The following is a 20,995-nucleotide window of genomic DNA, read 5'->3' on the forward strand; positions in this document are numbered from 1 at the left end:
GCTCTATCTGAGCGAACGTGCCAGAAGTGGTTTGCACGCTTTAAAAGTGGTGATTTTGGCTTGGAAGACGAAGAACGCGAGGGTGCGCCGCCAAAGTTCATGGATACCGAATTGGAGGAATTGCTCGATCAAGATCCGGCTCAAACGCAAGAAGAGGTTGCAAAAACTTTGGGAGTTGATCAATCAACCATTTCCAAACGTTTAAAAGCCATGGGAATGATCCGAAAGGTAGGCCATTGGGTGCCGTATGAATTGAAGCCAAGAGACGTTGAACGCCGTTTTATGGCATGCGAACAACTGCTTCAACGGCACAAAAGAAAGGGTTTTTTGCATCGAATTGTGACTGGCGATGAAAAGTGGGTCCATTACGACAATCCAAAACGTCGGGCAACGTATGGATACCCTGGCCATGCTTCAACATCGACGTCGGCGCAGAATATTCATGGCCTGAAGGTTATGCTGTGTATCTGGTGGGACCAGCTGGGTGTTGTGTATTATGAGCTACTGAAACCGAATGAAACGATTACGGGGGATGTCTACCGACGACAATTGATGCGTTTGAGCCGAGCACTGCGAGAAAAACGGCCGCAATACGCCGATAGACACGACAAAGTTATTTTGCAACATGACAATGCTCGGCCACATGTTGCACAAGTGGTCAAAACATACTTAGAAACGCTCAAATGGGATGTCCTACCCCACCCGCCGTATAGTCCAGACCTTGCGCCATCCGATTACTATCTCTTCCGATCGATGCAACATGGCCTGGCTGACCAGCACTTCCGTAATTACGATGAAGTCAAAAAATGGATCGATTCGTGGATTGCGGCAAAACCGACCGAATTTTTCACAAAGGGAATCCGTGAATTGCCAGAAAGATGGGAAAAGTAGTAGTAAGCGATGGACAATATTTTGAATATTAAATTTGTAACCATTTTACGTCAATAAAGTTTCAAATTTCGAAAAAAAACCGCACGAACTTATTCATAGTCCTATTATATGTATATGGTAAGTACATAATAATTTTTCTTTTAATTTCCATTGCATTCGTCTTTCATTTTTCTTCTTTTACTCGACGTTAATTCAATTTCGTTTCTGCGCTTAATTTTTTCTAACCAACGAATGCAAATGTTTTTTTGAACTTTTTCGACACTTCTGCATGATTTTATTTGTGTGTGCTTGGCATGCATGTTTCTGTGCCTATGCATGTACGTGCGTATGTATACAAAGATGTAATTGCATAGATGTATGTCCATGTGTATATATGCATATACATTTACGTACGTTTGTATGGCTAAAAGTAATGGCTTGTTCATTTCATTAATGTGTTTTGTTTTTTGTGTTACCTTAGTAAATGCAATTTTATTTTAGAATAATTTCCTCTGCCTCCGCTTTGATGTTTGTTATGTATGTTAGTGTGTATGTAGTTTGTTTGTGGTCCCTAACTATTTTATTAACAAATATCGTGTGTTCATAGCTATGTATAGTTCTAATTTATGTATGTATGTATGCAGGCGTGCGCCATACATACTTATGTATGCAGCTATGTAAGTTGCAGTGTTTTCATAATGAGTTCCATTAGGTTTCACTAGTCTCCACATTGAGAGCTAGCACTCAGCTTCTCATACGTATGCATATACATATAAATTTTTGTATTTTCTGTTGTTGTTGCTGTTGCTGTTGTTTCCTATTATTATTAGTTCCTTTATCATGATATATTTGTGTATAGTAAATATGTATGTATGTATGTATTTTGCATGTTAATGGGGTAATGCATAAAATCGTTTATCGTAAATGATTTGATGGTATTTATGTTTGTTTTAATATTCTCATGGCTGCCTTTAGATGTCACAATTTATTCCTCTTTTTTTGCATCACATTTATTTTTAAGTTTGTGTTTTGTTCTTAGTTTTTGTTTTTTTTTTTGTTTGTTTGTTTGTAATGGTTCAAAGTGATGAAATATATTTTTACTTATTTTCGTACTTTCTAAAAATTGTTATTTTTTTATATTTTTATGAGTATGTAATATATGTATGTGTGTTTTTGGTAAGTTTCAATTTTTTTATTTGATTTTTTTGAAAAAATAAAAAATTATAAAATCCTTTTTCTTCCTTTACACGTACTCGCATGTATGTATATATGTTTGTACATACATTTATATATTAACGTAACTTTTCTCATTATTTAAAACAAATTTATGCCTTATGCTTTTCGTTTGTATTCATTGCACATGTGTGTGTGTGTGTGTGTGGTTCTAAATTTAATTACTATTTAAGTTTGCTTCATTTAAAAATCAAATGACAATTTTTTTACAAAGAAAAAAAAACCAATATACATACATAAATATGGCTGTCCCTAATCTCAGAAAGTTTTTTTTTCCGCCTTGTTCACTCCTCTCGGGAGCATAGGGCCTGGACAATACTCTTGCATCGTACACGGTTCTGTGCTGTTGTGTTTGCACCGTTCCATGAGATGTCTGCATCTGCTAGTTCGCGCAGCATCGACCTTCTCCAAGTGTTTTTTGGTCAACCGCAACCTATGTTGTTGTTGTTGTAGCAGCATAAACATTCCCCGTGCATATACGAGGAATGCTGCTGAAGTGACAGTTCTTGGCTGAATATAAATCCGGGTCGTTCCGGTTACGTAGAACCGACTGTCGTTCCCTGTGCGGTCTCGGAAAGTACCAAATTAAAATTCCAACAACACTTTGTGACAACTCTAGACTAGACGAAGCAGCACTTTTAAGAGTTTTGTAAAGCAGAACACCGGCAGTTGCTCTTCCCATGCCGCGTTGTTGTGAAAATTTCTTCATTAAATCGCATCTTTTAGACTTGAGTCTATACAAACTCTTTGGGTCAAGGAGCTCATACTAAAAATATAGGTACTTCTTAACATCCTCGTTCTTGCTTCCCATTTTTTCAGCGCTTTCACTTAAACTTATACGCTATAAGGCCTTGTAAATTCTAGTCTACAAGTTTAAAGTTGTGAAAAATTTAAACAAAATTTTATGCCACTTTTCACAACCATTTTGTTGCTTAAAATGCGTTTTCGTTGAGTTTAGACCCCTATTTAATGCCCTCGTAGCATACGCTAGAATGCTTTCCTGAATTTAACTGTTCTGACTTCTACTATACACCGAAGTGTGCATTACTCCAGTATTAGCTTATGCATTTTTTTAGCCAAGTTTTTTTTTAGTTTTAGACAAGTCTTTTTTTTTCTTATATTCGATATAGCGCCAAATCAGCGCTCGTCTGCCAAAGAGTATTTCTAAATTTTTAACTTTTGATCTTCAAATTTAATTACATACTATATGCACGCGCTTGCATTCCTTTAGCTAATCTCCATATGTAAGTACAATCAAAGTAAGTATGCATTTCACGGCGCCAGTTGGAAGCGTTTGGAAAAAACAAATGAAAAACTCATCTTCAATGAAATTATTGTAATTATGTTAATTACCATGTTTTCTTATGGTGAAAGCTGCAACGATTGTCATAAATATTTTGTTAACACACAAAAACACTAGCGTTGTTTGCTTGGGTGAGGATAAAAAATAAAGCAACCCGAAGTTTTGGATTAATTTTCATCAAATTGTTGCTTTAAAAACACAAATTGAAATTTTTTTTTATGAAATTATCAAGCTAATGCTCCTTGTTTATATTTTTAAATGCAGAAGAACGTAAAACAATTTTTGGCATGGGGAAAAGATGTTTAATGGCATGCAAGAATGATAGAATACTCAATTCCCCTTGTGCAATATCAGACCGTTAGCGGGCTCTCAGCGTATGCGACATAATCAGGGGTTGGGCTGACGAAGCAGGAGTTATGAATCCGGTTCGTTTACCAAAAAAACTAAGAATGTATTAGTGGTGTACGAAAAAATAACACAATATCAGTTCGTTGCCGTCTGAACAACGGCTGATTGGGCGTATGTATGAATACGTTTGAAATGAGCGCACAGACTTCTGATGCCGAACCCCATATGACGTGGCAGCCGAAGTTACTCTCACAATTTGGCTTCGGTTGACAACCTTGTTGTAATCTATACTCATTGAGTCTAACCAGCGTTGGAAGCTTACTTATGACTAATGTAATTGACAAACTAATGGCAATTGACCTGTGTATAATAGGAGAAAGGCCTGTGGAGCCTATCTGCCGAATCGGCATTCTACGGTGCAATAAATTACTAGATTTGAGGGTTATGTTTCATTAAATGTTTATCGCATATACAATACTATTTGCGTGAGCTCGAGGAGTTCCCTGGAAATATGGTAGCACATTTTAGATCGTCAATTGGCATTTCCTTCAAAATGTGGGCACAAACTTGTTTGCCAGCTTTTACGTACACAAAATGATTTTATTTATATTTGGATGGTTTGTTGCGCAAAGGTAAATGCTGCACAAAGCCAAATTAGTTGAATGTGAATATTGTTTGATAGTTAAAAAACGATTTTTAGCCAAAAAATCGGAAATATTATGTTTTCGATTGTATAGATTTAAAGAAAAAAAAATGGTTGCTAATCTATCTCTGCTGCTTAATACAAACTTGGCTTCAAATGGTTGGGGTTTATTCACATCCAATTGGGTTTTATTTGTGGTTGCTTTTATTTACAATTTAAGGCTTGATGAAATACATAGGTTTTTCCGCAGATGCTTGACTGTGCACTAAATTTTTAAATTAATAGCTTTAAAAATTGCTCTTCAATTTAGTCACCTCTTTAATTCAGATGGCCAACAGTTGTCCTCAGTCACACTTTCTCAAATTCTAATTGATTATCAATTTCGATGAATTTATTGTTGCAATGTTGAAAAATGAAATAAAGTGAGTGAATGCATCGTTTAAACGACAGTATCTGGTGGCTCAATCTTACTATATAAAGCTAGATGTGTGTATGTATGTATTTTCTGCATACCTATTAACATTTTATTGCAAACCAATAATGTGAGAACTACATATGCATGTATAACCAAACCAGCTCATGATTACGATAATTTGAAAATATTCATAGGAAAAAATATTCAAGCGCAAAAGTCGTCATTTGATTTCCAAATGACAGCAGTATATACTTAATTACATTTTGAAATAGCTTTCTTTTTCTAATTTACATATTGGTTTTTGGTTTTTTGTTTTTTTTTTTTTTTTGGTTTGTTTCTTTATCCCTATTTTCTTTACGATTAAATAAATATACATATATATTTATGCATTTAGTTCTACTTTTTATATCATATTAATGTTTTTGTTTTTCGCTTTGGGTAAGTTTTAAATATAATTGTTGTTGTTATTATGTTTTCATTTTGTACAGTTCAAGTAATATGTTCTTCAAGCAACCTGCCTCGATTTATTTCTAGCATAGTATAAGTAAATACACTTTTCGCCACATTATGTTAACGCAGCAAGTTTGCATACTTAGGGGAAATATTGCTGGCAATGCAATCGCCGACTGTATTGGAATATGTGCAGCTGTAGCTGAAGCGCACATGCCCATACAACAATACAATTCTTGAAGCATTCAGCCGCTAACAGACAATCTGCATTGAGCTCTCGCCGCAATAGCAACCAATGCATGCATAAATTTACTTGCATTTCAATTGATATGCGGGTGGTTTGTGGGCAAGCTTCCTCAACGCAGTAGTTGCATTTAGTTGAATAAATAAAAAAAAAAAAAAATTCACTTATACAGTTGAGTTGTTTTTGTTTTTGTTTTTAGATTTCAGCTTTTTGATCTCCGATTAAAAATTGTGCTCGTGTGATGTACTGTTATTGCGTACAAGGAATTCACGTTACATTTAATCCCTCATTGACTAATAGCTGTTCCACATACAACAAATTCAATTGTAGCTGCAATTTGTTTCGTTTCATTACAGACGTACTATGTATGTACATATGTATGTATGTATGTATAGATGTATGTACATTACATTTTCTTTAATTTAAGTACAAAAATCACAGAGAATTAATACACTAATATTTTAACTTGTTTCGTTTAGCATTATGTTCCTCTTGCTTGTTGTTGTTATTATTATTATTATTTTGTAGTTATAATATAGTTATACATATACATTCGTAATATTTGTATTAGTTAATTTAGGTATGATTTTATTTATTATTATAATTTTTTTTTTGTGTGTTTGCATTAATTTGTTGTTTTTTTTTTTCATTTTCGAAAATATTGATTGTAGTTTGTTTCATTATTCGTAACCATTAATTTAGGTTTAAAATTTTTGCAGTATAACATTTTACGTTTTTGGTTTTATGTATGTATGCATGCACTTATATGTTCATATGTATTTATATACAATATGTGTTTGAACGGATGCATGTCCATATGTTTTCTTCATTCAAAATTTACACTCTCATGCCAACATTCTTCGTTTGCTGTTCTCATTTTGCGTTCCACAAATCCATAAATGTCCCCACGAACTTCGTTATTACAAATACACATTTTGTTGAAACTTAACGTTTGATTGACTTACTCGTAATACTACACTTTGACAATTTATTTCACATACATACATATGTGTGTGTGCATACAACTAATTTCGCTGTCCGCGCTTGTTCCCCACCCTCCCACGTCCCTTACTTAGATTTACGCAATTTCGAATTGTTTGTTTTAGAATATGTGATATATGTATGTATTTATATATGTATGTATGTTTGCATGCAGTTGTTTTAGTTCAACTATTCATGGGGGTTTTTTCATCATTTTCAAACAATTAAGTTTTATTGAAAAATGAGCTGCTTAATTCCACTGTCTGACTTTCTCTTCAGTTATTTCTTTTTTATTTTAACGAATCTTATTTTACTATTTACCAACGAGCTTCGCAATAGGTATAATTTTAAAACCTGAATTTTATCCAATCTACAAACACATTCTCGTAAATTCCTGTGTATTTACGATTGTATGCGAGCACCTATGAAAATTTTGATTTCCACAAACTCGTATCACTGGTCATGAGTACCTAGCAAAACAATGGAATTTTTGGTGTTTTAAGTTAATTTTGTTTTTGTAATTTTCTGGGTTCCCTAAATTTAACTCCTCACTTCACGCAATAACATTTGATTGAACTGCGTGCACTCTATGCACTGTATAGATGAATAATCTATTTTAGTTTTAAACAGCGTCAGGCATTTTAAAACATATACGTATATATTTTTTTAGATTTAGTTTCTAAAATTGTGTTTTTTTTATATATATGAAAAGGTCAGTTTTATGAAAATCTAGTGCTATCTGATTAAAAATATGCTACATTCAAATTTCTCAAAGTGATATTTTTAAACAACATAGACACAAATGTACTATCTAATAACATTTTTAGTTGCAATTTTTTGGTAATAATTACAAAAAATCCAGCAAATTACTTTCAATTTCAAATTAGTTTGTATGTATTTGTGGAAATTTGCATTAAAATTGCAAAAGGTAGTGAAGAAATTTAAATAAAACTCAGAAGCATATACATACATATGTACGTAAGCACATTTTTCGAGCACCCAATACGATTTTCCATAAACTTGCACACACATACATGCATGTGTATTTAAATATCGATGTGTGGCGTTTGGTGTAAAAACACTTCAGTCACTCTTATAACGAATTAGCGCACTGCTCATGGAGAGCCTAAATAAATTTCGGCCTAAAAGATCCTTGTAATTTGTTGCTATCCATAATTATGCATACTTTGTTTTTGCTTTCCCCCCATTAAAGTAGGAGGCGGTGAACAGCTCTCACGAGTAGTGGCTACGAGTTTAGCAAGTATGGATAGATATCATACATTCAGACAAATACACAAGGCGCTCACCAAATTTTTGATATTTTACAGAAGCAAAACAATTCTAAAACTTTAATATAATCAGCCACCTTTCTATTAAGTGTAAAGTTGTTATTTTTACTTTAATTTGTAAACTAATTGCATTGGTAGAGGTGTGAAATAGACTTCCAAGATGTGAAAACACGCTGTTAAGGGCCATTGAACATTTTCGTAACGATACATATGTATGTGCATACATAATGACATTTGTATACAAGTATAATATTTTGCATTTAATATAATTAAAGTTTGGGGAATTCTTTAAGCTTCTGTCAATGCTAACAGCTTAGTATCGAAATTATGGACATACATACATATCGAAAATAATGTAGACATGCATGCATGCATGGTTGTACATACATATATAATTTCGGAATACCCCGCCTTCACAGCATTCCCATTTCGTACAGTGTTGCTTAAAAGCCTAGCGCTATTGCTAAAGTTTCCAGCATTGAAAACATAATTTTGCTTTACAAAGCATAAATACACTTTTTAGTGCGATTCACTATATACCATATGCATGCATATTAGTGTCTGGTGCAGGAAGTGAGCGTAAAATATCCGTTAAAAAATACTCACTATTTTCTTCATTTCAATTCAAAAATTTTTCCAGCAGCAGATTAACTTGTGTTAAATAAAATCGAAGGCGCTGTGATGCGTATAGTTCATATGCTCTATTTGGTTTGTGTGTGTGTGTATGAATGTATGTACATAAGTTGAGCAACTTAAAATTTAGCCGAGCTGAAACATTCATGTAATATTATATTTTTTGTTTAAACTGTAAAGCAAAACACAGTCATTCGATTAACAGTACACTCGGTTTCATTCTCTCGCTACCACTCAAATTGTCTTAATCATATTGTCGTGCTATTCGTTAAGTTAATTTAAAATATTATGTGGTGTATATGTATGTACATATCCATATACCTGCATAGGTATATACACAACCACCTTCTTCATTGCTGATTGCTTGCATTATTTGTAGTTAACATTTCATACTTGCATATTTGAATATAAAGAGCACAAAATTAGCCTCTCGATTTAAGCGTACAATGTCATCAGACCTGACAATCATAGTACATGCATACATATGCACATAAGTGAAACATCTCATTGGTGGCCGCATGCTCTCATTGTCAATCATGACGTCTATTGACTTCGCGCCAAGGTTAAAACAACGACTCCTCTCGCTCAAAACCTTTTTGTGCCGCAATTACTTACGCGTTTTACTTACTTGCCTTATACATACTTATATGTATTTCATATCTACACATATATAAAAAAATAAATTTATGTCTTTGCTCTTCACACACACCTTTTCTACACGAAATCTACATTTAACATTTCCTTCCACAACAACAGCATCTCATTGTACATATTTGGCTGTATTTCTGCGTACATAAATTCCCAAACATTTACTGAGGAATAAAAAACCGAAATACAGAAATATTTTCTCCTTTTTCATAACAAAAGAAAATTTCATTTTTAGGAATACTAAAAGAAACATTTACGCAAATGCGCGTTGATTATTTCATTTTATTTTTGTGGACGTTTTGGCACAAAGCCAGAACCCAAGAGTCGTGTGTGTGTGCGTGTGTGTGTGTAGGTATGTATGAAAAGAAAAAATAAATTGTTGTTTGTTATTGAATTTGCCCGGCAACATTTTCAATCAGCTGAGTATTTTGATTTTCGAATGTGCAATCTTCTTGCCTTTGGTGCCAATGTTCACTCCGACATTCGGTAATTACATATAAATATAAGTTAATTATCTTCCAAGTACTAGCCGACTTTATTTTTATGGGTGAAAAAATTAAAGCTGTTAAAAAACATTGTTGTTATTGCTGTTGTTGTTGACGAATTGATAATTGCATGAAAGAACGCATTAATGACATGTTATCCAATTATTTTTATTAAAAGCTCACTTCACTTCTCAACTTCGAATTTATTTCATGCATTCATTTAGTGGTTAATTAAAATATAAAACGGCACATACGAAACTTTCTGCTCGAAAATGTAAAACCTAAGGGAACCTAATAAAATAAAAACACAATTTTTTTGGTTCATTGTACAACTGCAAAACCGTAAAATTTTAGCATATTGTACAACTTTTTATTTGAATATATTCGTTTCTATTTTTCCAAATTTGTTTTTTTTTTGGTTTTTTGAATTTTGTATTCTTTTGTATTATAAAAAATAAACAGTTTTTGATGATTGGGAATTGATATATCGTTTGTTGGTTTTGAATTACTATAACTGGTGTTTAAGTTATCACTTTTTATGGAGGTTGAATAACTAATAAAGAATAATGAAAAATTATGTATTTTTTCGCAGAATTTTACAATTTTTTTGACTACTTATTGCACAAAAAGTTATGCAATAAATATATTTTTATTTTTATTTTTTTCTTTTTCCATTTCAATTTCAACTTATAATTTCATACAATTCGTTACAATTTTTGTTGCTGACGTAAGTTTGTTTTCCCATTTCTTCCATTCATATTCATATGATTCGTTTGTCTATTTTGATAGTCAGAGACATTTCATTTTATAATTTAGTGCAAATGTTCTAAAATATAAACATAATTTTCTGTATTTCGTTCGGATAAAATTGCTAAACTAAACCAAAAATTATGGCCTTTACATGATTTTTTTTTTTTTTTTTTTTAAAATTAAAATGAATTACAAATAAATATTTAAAGGAAACTTTCGTTCTACAATTTCTTTGAAGTTAGAGAAATCCGGGCATAAACATTTCTTAAACTACAACAAAAATATTAGCAAATTAAAGTTCGTTTCATATTTTTAATTAAGAACGCACATTTTTATTGCCCGACTGGCTGACTCGTGATTGCATAATTTGAACGTGCTTAGTTAAAAAAATTTATCACACAAAATTGCATATTTCTATTTACCACACTTTATAACTTAAAAAGTAAAGGATTCATGGAAGAGAAATTTCGTATCTAAGCGAAGTATAGCCAAAGCGAAGAGTAAATATAAATCTCGATGCGCAAAAATTTCTGCGTACTGTTATGCATTATGCAATATCAATACTATAGAGAATTAAAAAAAAAAAACATAGGTTTATTTATTTTTACGTTCTTCAGTTTACGTATCCTCCTCTCCGCAACCAGCGCAGCTTACCAACCATGCGCTTTTATACATTTCATTCTCGCTCATTCTTCGCTTGCTTCTTTCTCTTCTCTTCACATGTAAATTAGCTCTTTTGGAAGTACATTTTTTACAATTAATTTTTTTTACTTTTTCTTTTTTTTTTTAATTTTTTAATACATTTTCTTTTTGTAGCGCCAATAAAGTTGCTAAGGTTTTACGCATCACACACCACATATTACCAACGGCAGGCAGTGCACGATGCGTAGAGCAGCAATAGCTTTAAGATTGGTACGCAGATTTACAAAAATTAAAACAAAATAAAAATAAAAAATAATATTCGAGCATATCTTCAAAATACACTCCGCCTACATCATTCGCTCTTTCACCAAATAGAAGATCCAATGAGTAAACTAAATATGTTAATAACTACATATTTACATACACAGGCATGTAGGTATAGTATGTAGTGATTGCTCTCCGTATCAAAACGGCGCTTGACGAGTGCCAAACTGGCACTTCAATCATTAGTCGCTCTCCAAGTATGATCTTGTGGGATTAAACTTAGTTTAAAAGTTCAACAGCGTTAAACTGGCATTGAAAAATGTTCCCTGATAACTATGGGTGTGTTCGAACTGTAATAATTGCGGCAGTCACGCATTCTGTAAGTAAAATGTTTTCAATCTGATGGTCGTCACAAACGCAATCAATGCAATTTAAAATGTTTCACTGCAGTGGAGAAATAGAAGAGAGAAAGTAAGTATTTATTTAATAAATACTACTTTGAAACTTAATATTTTTTTATTTACAGTTTTTAGCAAAAATTAAGAGCAATAAAACGAGATTAGTATTACATATTTTCAACCAACAAATTCAGCGCGTACTAACTTCTGCAATACTACCGCAACTAAACAGCTGAGTATCAGCAAGAGGCCTTCAAAAAAGCAACAGGGTCGCAATATTCCTGTATTTATTGAGTGCCACACGAACACACCCAGTAGCATTTTTGCGACATGAAATCTTTACAGCAGGCGAAATCTTTGCTAAAAGGCAAAAATGTGCGGAGTTAATATGTAGAATCCTCATTGAAACTTCTGTTTGTAAAAAAGCGCCCTGCTCATATATCGTCGTCAACCACATCTTCTACTTCGACTCCAACTTCGATCACTATGTATGTACACATACACATTGTACATATACACATAGTCTTATGTATGTGCACATACTTAGCTGAACTTACATACATATATGCAAATGCATTTGCATATATTCAACTGTGTTTTTACTGTTCGACAGAAATACGCACATACAAGTGTTGAATGCATAAAAAATTAACAAATTGTATGTGAGCATGTGTGTGTATGTTTTTGAATGTACTTTATAGGTAGATATAGTTTTTTCTTTTGTTATTTTTGTTTTTATAATTAATATTTATGTATATGTGTGTGTGTAAGTGTGTGTGTGTGGGTGTGTGTATATGTATGTCCGTTTTTAACTTAACATGGTTTTTTATTTCTTTATTAAAATTTCACTTATCAAGTCTTTGTTAAAGCTTTATGTCACTTCAAACCATATTTATTGAAAAGTAAGCCTGCTCACGACTTTTTTTCCTTTCCTCTTAAAAAAAAAAAAAAAAAAAAAACGCGCACAAAAAATACATTTTTAAAAAGTTAATTAATTGATTTCGACTCGTCATTTGCATGATAAATATTTCGATATTTAAAATAAGTTGAAGCTTTGTTGTTACTGCATTTCAATAGACATATTTTGAAAATCACAATTCCATCGTAAACACTACAATAAAACGTCCGCAATGTGCTCCTTCAAGAGCAATGATTTGTACTAGAAGGTGTTTTTTTTTTGTTGTTTTCTGTTTTACATAATTTTTTCTGCTTTTGCATTCGTCTTTATCGTAGCATTTGACACTTTCCGCGCAATTACCTAACAACAATATTGAGCACAGAAACAAATGGCGACCACTCTAATGCAAATGTAGAATGAAAATCTCTGAAAAGCGAAATAGTGAAATTTTAATTTTGCGTTTTGATTATGCCTGAATATTGTTGTTGTATGAAATTTATAAAGCGCAATGCTTGCAAAGTCAGTTAATAATTTAGTAGCTATAAGAGGACGAAGTTGAGTAGCAGGAATATATGTATGTATGTATGTATGTATATACGATTACTATTACTTTACACAACTAACAAAATCATTAACAAAAAACTTACATCTTAAAAATGCAAAATTCTTAGTTTTTCTATTTAATGTGGGTATGTGTGTGTGTATATATATTTTTGTATCAAGGTATTTTTCATTCGTACAATGTTTTGTTTTCATTTGTTTTTTTTTTCTTTCTCTTTTTCTTTTCTTTTTCCTGAAGTTACCGTGAGCACTGCTCATGCGCATTTTGAAAAAAAATTGGCAAACTAAAAATAAATAAAAATATTGATTGCATTCAAATATCACGTCTTCATTTTCAATAGAATTAAGCAATGCAGCAAGATATGGTGAATTTACATTTAACTATTTAAGAAATGTTGCAAATAATAGAGTATTTAAAGAAATAAAAATTTAAAATAACTTTATTTTGCAATTTTACAATTAAAGGCTCTTTCACAGTTAAAGATATTGCAAACGATTGTTGTACTGTTTTTGTTGCTGTTGTTGTTGTTACTCTCACTTGTCAATTCGAAATAAATTCGGACAATCTATTTGCAGCTATTCTTTTGCTCTGAAAAAGTCTATATATATACATACATTTATGTATACACAAATATGTACATATGTACATATGAATATGCTTGGAAAAGAAAATCTTAAAATGCAAATTCAATTTGATGCATATGTGTTGTTGTGTCGTGCGTTTAGGTTTGTGTGCTAATAAAGTGTATGTAGCAAAACAAAATGAACTTAAATAAAGTCATCAACATAGTTCCAGTTTGTTCACTTCTCATGTACCACATACAATTTACAATGGCATTGTTAAAATTAACAATTTTGTGTAGTACAACCATCCGCACACCACTACCAATGAGGCGCCTCTCAAATGTTCATATTATGCATTACTCTCCCTTCCCTTATCACTCATTTACATACAACTTTTCACTTTAACTAATAATATTATATTATGCGCGCGCTCTCAAACACTAATATTTTGATGATTCTTTCTTGCCCCTTCCTGGAAGAAGGCGTAGAAAAATGCACATTTGTTTTTGTATTATGTTACTAACATTACATTACATTACATACGGAGTTCAACAATTATATTGTACGGAACATTCACAAAAATCCAAAAAATTCACAAAGTAGCAACATACAATTTTCATTGGTAATTTTTGTAATTTGTAATGTTAACAAAAAGTAAGCAAAATACAATACATTCAATACATACTAGCATACTAGCATACGTATATACTATAGCATCACAAAATTCAAACCAACTACCATTTTTTGCATTTAATTGTCTAATATTGGCAACAGCAGTTCAGATTCAGTGCATTTATGTTGGCAGCGGATTTCGAAGCATTCTCTTTAACAGCAATTACTGGCATTTCAACAAATATAGTCGTCATATCAATATTTTCACAAGGATGTGTTTGCTCGTTGTCGACTATGTGTTGTTGTTGTTGTTATTGTTTGTATCGGGAGTCTTTGCTCGATGTTTGTGTATTAATTAACAATGTGAATGCTTCAAAGGCTGTCAAATCATTAGCATATTTATTCTAATATTATAATTTTCTTAATCTTAAATCGGACATTGTTGTGCCAGGTTTCCGGCAAATGCTTAAATTTCCATCACAATTCCATTTAATATAAATCATTTGTAAGACGGTTAGAAATATCCATCCATTGTTCCCCCCCAAAAAAAAAACTTAATCATTATGAACTATAAAAAACAAGGTACTGGGCTTAAGTGCTCCTCTTTAGCTGCAAACAATCATCACACTCTATCAGGCTACTGTTCTTAAGGCAGTTGTATACAATTTACTATTTAAATTTTTGCGATAATTTTTTTGTTTGTTGTATTATTATTTAAAGATCGGAAAATATATTATGAAATTATACATCTAAACACTGTTTAATGTTAATGTTTTAATGTTTTGCACAAAGGACTAGCTTTCTTTCAAAATTACACTTTTTTAAAAATTCTGCTGAATGGTTTATTTTGCAGTTCGCTGGATATCATCACGATTTTAGAGCGTAACTCAAGATGCTAATGCATCTCTACTCACAATTATTTTCATATGTTTGTATAAATAGATGTGTAAATTGGCGTACTGAATTGGGTGTGTTGATGTTTGCCTAGGACTTGGGTACTTTTACGAATTTATGTTTATTACGATTTCTTATAATTTGCGCTGCAGTTCTTCTTCCTCAGATTTGCATTATTTGGCAGGCGTCTTTTCGAATAAAATCTGTCTTGTATCAATAAATTAAGCGCATTTATTCTTTTTTGAGCCTTGCGGCCTTTTGGTTTTGTCTTTTATCTATTGTTATGTTATTTATTTTATTTTAAATTTATTGTAGTTTTTCCCTCTACTTGCTGACGGAAAAATATATCTTTAAACAATTTTTATTTTAGTTCTCTAGTTTAAAAATTGTTAACATTTATCTTTGGGTTTTTGTTATTTCTGCAAATACATGTCTGTACATTATTTTGCTAATACAAATATTTCAAAATGTATAGCACATTAGATATTACATTAGCTTGGGTACATACAGTTGCCTTCATGTTTGTTTATAATACAAATGGATCACATCCATGTAAATGTAAATGTTAAGTAATCAAGTTTTTTTTAGTTATTATGAGGATGTTGTATTAAAGGTAGAAAAACTATAAATAAATATAAATATGTTGTTGTTCTTTAAATTACAATTGCATTTAAATGTAAGGTACAAGAAACACATTATATGCGCCAACAAGTTCAAAATTTGTGTTAATAAAGGGACTTTAATTTTATTTGCTGCATCATATGCACAAGTAGTGTTTGTATGTATTACGAGTACACGTAAAGAAAAACAATATTAAAAAGTTGAGTGTTTCGCCTGAAATCGTATTCAAAGCAGGATTGGATTATTTGAACTTTCATTTTTAAATTTTCATAATTAAGATCGCACTTGAATCCGACTTTCAAATACTGACATAGGATATAAATCTAAAATATAGAAACAAAAATATTAAAAATACATCAGAGTTTGATATGTTGACGCAATAACAACATTTGGTTGTACATACTAGGGTTTGCATGTTAAGAGAAGTTTTTAAAATTATACAAATCTACAGTTGAAATTTGTTTACAAATTTAAAATTACAAAATATTAAAATTTAATACGCATAATGAGAATCTTGTTTTTTATAAGTAAAATAAATTTTGGTATACGTTGCACAAAATGTATGTTGTGTGCCGCCATTGCTGAGGAAATTTCATTTCGTTTCCCAAATTTCCCACTTGACAGATGCTCCGGATGCTCCGTTCCTTATTGCATCTAATGCCGCTGTTAATGCTGATTTGTTGTTGAGTTGCTTATGAGTTTTTCTTCTTCGTCTGCAGCTGCAACTGCTGTTGTCCTGTTTTTTACACAATGTGTTCCTTCACACGCACAACATAGCACGTCTCATCCCTTTCTGCTCACACCCGTGGCCACAGCTTAAATGGTATTTATGTTGCTCGTTGTGTTTTCATTGCTTTTATTGCATTTTGTTTACTTTTGTTTACTTTATATTTATAATATTAATTTTCAAAGTTTTGCATCGAATTGCTTTATTTTGTTGGTGGGTTGATGGAGTTCACTATTATTATATTTTCATCTTTGTAATTTCAGTTTCGCCTGCAACAACAAGGTACGAATAACTCACACTAATTTGCAATCGTACCTTCTTTAGTGGAATCTAGAGTCTTACTGTTGTTGTTGTTGCTTCACTGCTTTCTATTGATATCTTTCTACGATTTACTGAAGCTGATACATGTTTTTATGTCCACTGACTTTATTTCAATTCGTATTTTAAAATTTTCTTTAACCTTCGTAGCGAAAATACGAGATTTATATTAAGTTCCATTTATGTGAAATACAGTTAGAATAATGTAAATTATTAAATTTTGGAATTTTGCATTTTCGGCGATTGAGCTGTGAATTGCATGTTACATTTTTGACTATAGTTCAGCCAATTTATCATATAATAAAATTAGATATTTCATTTTTACTATACACTTGAGATCACAAGCATTTTTTATTTGTGTCGTAAGTTTTGTTTACGCAGCTTCTCCACGTACAAATGTTTTATTTTAATTAGATTTTGTTTTCAATTGTATCACGGCATTTGTATTGCAAACTTGCATTCAAGTTGTTCCAGTTAAAACTCTGTTTTGTTTTCTTTTATATTAAATGATGTTTATTTTGATTTAATATTTACTTGCTTTTGTTTTTTGTTTTGCGGTGCACTCATGCATGGTTCATTGCGAATATCACATCTTCCTTGCATACGTGTGTTTCATAACTGAGATATTTACTCTATTGTTGTTGTTTTATTTTTTGATGTTTGCTAGTTAATGGTGATTTAAATTGTTCGTGGACTATTTGGCATGCGTAGTGGTTACGATTGCACATTTAAGAGCAACTTCAAATTGTGCGTATCGAAATCGTCGAGCAAGTTGCGCTTCGAATGCTTAACGACGTGGCCACCACAGGTGTGTGCATCTGCTGCCAGTGCTGGATTGCGTGCTGTCGTCACACTGTGCAGGCCGGGTCCAGCGCTGCTGGCTGCCTTCAGTTCCGCTTTGGTCAGCGTCCAATGTTGCGGCGGTTTGGGTAGCGCTGTGGGCGCCGGTGCATCAAAGCATTTACTCCCAGCGAAATGCGTCAACGCAGTCGGCATCAGCATTTGAGTTGGCGAGACCTTACCGAATAAGGGGCTATTGTTCATAGCAAATTTTGCGCGTTGCTTTCGACTGGCGCTGCCGCCGTTGCTATTAATTACCACCGGGTTTCCACCGCCGCCCAATATTACAGCTGGTGATTGACGGGTTGTTTGCTGCTGCAACAGCTGCTGCTGTGCATTGGGCGACCTCTGGCCCTCGCGTTGCTTGTGGCCGCTAGCGCCACGTCTGCCGCCATAATGCGACTGGTAATTATGATTATTACTAAAGAACACGCCACTATCACTGCCGCTTGTCGGCTGGGGAGAGCCACTTTGCTGATGCTGTTGTTGTTGTTGTTTCCGCTGTTGCTGCTTCCGTTGTCGCGACGAAAAATTGCCACCAAAGCCACTAGAGCCTAACGACGAATCGCTACAATTCGATGACGTCGACGCTCCTGACGACATGGGACAACCAGGCGGCGAAGAACTCAACACGTGCTGTTGTTGGTAATCGTATTGATAATTTGTACTGCTGGCAATACTGTTGGAATGTGCAGTTACGGTTGGCGTTATTAATGGCGGAGAGTTGCGGCCGCCATTGCCACAAAAACCACCTCCACCGCTTCCACCAACATTCGACACTTTTTTTAAACGAATTGTCGTTGCTGCTGCTGCTGCGGTTGTTGTCATTTTTAAATTATTACTAACGCTATTGTGCGAGTATGTCATAGTTAAAGTTTTATATTCAGCTTCCTCTGCTTGATCTGCTTCTTCCCGCTACAGCTGAACGTATTTGTTGTGATTTCCAGTGTTTAGTTTAACTCTAACCTTTTTATTGATGTTCGTCTTCTTGGTATTTTATTTTAATATGCGCACTCCGCTTAGCTTTTCAATGATTAGCGTTTATATTAATGCTTAATTTTTAAATATCACACACAATAAAATCAACGGTAATTTGCGTTTTATCCTTCTTGGCTCTTCAGTTTACTTAGTGAGGGATCCTTCTCAGACGTTCTGTACGTACTTCCTCTACCACACTCAATCTGCTATTGATGATGTCTTTCAACTATTGCTCGCTTAAGTAATAAATCGGAGCGGAGTGCGGCCGGCACTTTCGTCGTGATTACCACTTCTACCTGCTGCTTTCGGTTCCGTAAGCACTCTCGTTCCCCTATTTCGCTTAAAACTTACAATCCTTTCTGCTGCTCTACTATCTTCTTGCCTGCTTTTCTATCTTTGCTTACTTATGTTTTGTTATCCTCTTTTGTGATTTCTTCCTTATTTACATGTACATACATATAATTATTTATATATATTACTATGTATAAACATATACATATATTTTATATATATAATTTTGTTTTATATTGTTAATCAGTCTGTTGATTTTTCTTTTTGTTTTAAGCTTTCTTTAGCTACTTTACTCATTAGCTTACGCTTCTCCTTCGTATTCTAGTCCTTCTGTATGATCCTTCGCTTCGTGGATGGTTATGGCGGTACATCTATGAGTGGTCCTGAAAGATACAGTTAAGACAGGTTAGATTTTTAGAATTTCACAAATCGAAGTTATGTAAAATATTAATTGCCCACTGAAGTTTCTCAATATGGTTTTCCTAGCTTTGAAACAGAGCTTCATTGATACTATCCGTATTTTGGCGAATTAAAAGAGAAAACTACATACATATGTACGTGTGTATATAAAATCCTTAATAAACTGCTACTTTTTTCTTTATGACTATAGCCACAGTTAGGACAGTGAAAATGGTGAAAAAAAACCATGAAAATTGGTTAAAATGTACTCTTCATTTTTTTTTTCTAATTTGTTCTTAGCCACTAAATATGCAAGATTTGTAAAAAATTGAGAATAAGCGCGTTTGGAACGTACAAAATTTTACACAAGTAACATCAAATACTAATTGTCATTACGACATTATCTTTGACGAAACTCAAAGTTGTATTTGAACGGAATAAAAAATAAAATAAAAATTTCATCGCACGTTTCAGTTGTGTTATTTACGTGAAGATAGGCGGGTAAAAATCGATGTAATCATAAGATGATGTTGTTGTTGTTGTAGCAGTAACTTTGACCTGTCTGTGTAGTGTAATTACCGGTTGTCTTCGCCTAGCTCGTCGTGGTAGGCTCAGGAAACTTGCTGTTTCGACAGGTTGGGTTCAGAGGGAGAGGGGTGCTAGATGTGTGGGTTTGACGGAGCATGTGAAAAGGTGGTTAGCGTCGTACGGGGTGCCTTCTTATGCAGGACATACGTATGTTTAGTATGTCGGAGTCGATTCTGGATAGGTAGGAGTGTAACCTGCTACAGTATCCAGAACGAAATTGTGCCAATATTACGCTGGACTCTCGGGTAATTTGGAGCTCTTCGTCTGCATTGGGTTGTGTAGAAGATGCAGTTAGTAGCGGGGTGTTTGTTGTAATTTAAAAAAAATCGGCATACTTATTTGCAATGATGCCGACTTTCGTTTTTATTCTACAAAACATAGGGAAAATAAATCTAGAGTGCTCCGTTTCTGTATTTCAATGAAAAAAATGAGCAGTCATCACGGTCTGTCCAGCAGCATTCCCTTTATTTCCATATGGAACATAGGGCCTCAAACAATTTTTTTCGACTGGTCCCAATTTTGCGCCAGTCATTGTATGGGGCCGTTCATAAACCTCGTGTCTCGAATTTCAGAAAAAAAATTGTTTTATTAAAAAAATTGGATTTATATCCGGCCAAAGACTGTCACTTCAGCAGCATTCCTCGTATATGCACGGAGAATGTTTATGCTGCTACAACAACAACAACAACAACAACATGGGATTAGGGTTAATATCGTCTTCTTCAATAGATCTACTTGAAATATTGGAAATGTCTTTGTTTGAGCAACACAATTTTCAATCCGTTTAATTTTTAATAAGGTTTAGATAAAGAATCATGCACATACAGATATTTCTAAGTTCGTACTCAGCAGTAGTCCCTGATATTTAATAGAAGCTATCAAGTTATTTATTTATTTATTGAATAAAGTCAAACATACAACCATAGATTATTTTTACAATGATCAACTTTAGATAAAAGAATTAACAAACAAATTTTAGTTCGTAGTAAAGAAGTTGAAGTCGTAGACGGTATTAAAGAAGAAAAAGATAAAAAATAGTATTAGTACAAATTAAAAACACGTATACAATATATTTGTGTTATCAAATTTCAAATTACATTTTTGGTAT

At 33.1% G+C, this 20,995-nt stretch overlaps 1 protein-coding gene across 1 annotated transcript in view; it reads right to left on the reverse strand.

The window, feature by feature from the left end:
* Positions 1-1,879: 1,879 nt before the first annotated feature.
* Positions 1,880-20,995, reverse strand: part of LOC128863671 (trinucleotide repeat-containing gene 18 protein) — a 30,897-nt gene continuing 11,781 nt past the window's right edge. The window contains exon 2 of the mRNA XM_054102946.1: positions 1,880-19,283. Within this exon, the coding sequence (XP_053958921.1) occupies positions 17,506-18,498 (993 nt within the window). The 5' untranslated portion in view covers positions 18,499-19,283 and the 3' untranslated portion in view covers positions 1,880-17,505. The remainder of the gene's footprint in view (positions 19,284-20,995) is intronic.

The sequence above is a fragment of the Anastrepha ludens genome, chromosome 2 (genome assembly GCF_028408465.1).
Source record: "Anastrepha ludens isolate Willacy chromosome 2, idAnaLude1.1, whole genome shotgun sequence".
In the NCBI taxonomy this organism is placed as follows: Eukaryota; Metazoa; Arthropoda; class Insecta; order Diptera; family Tephritidae; genus Anastrepha; species Anastrepha ludens.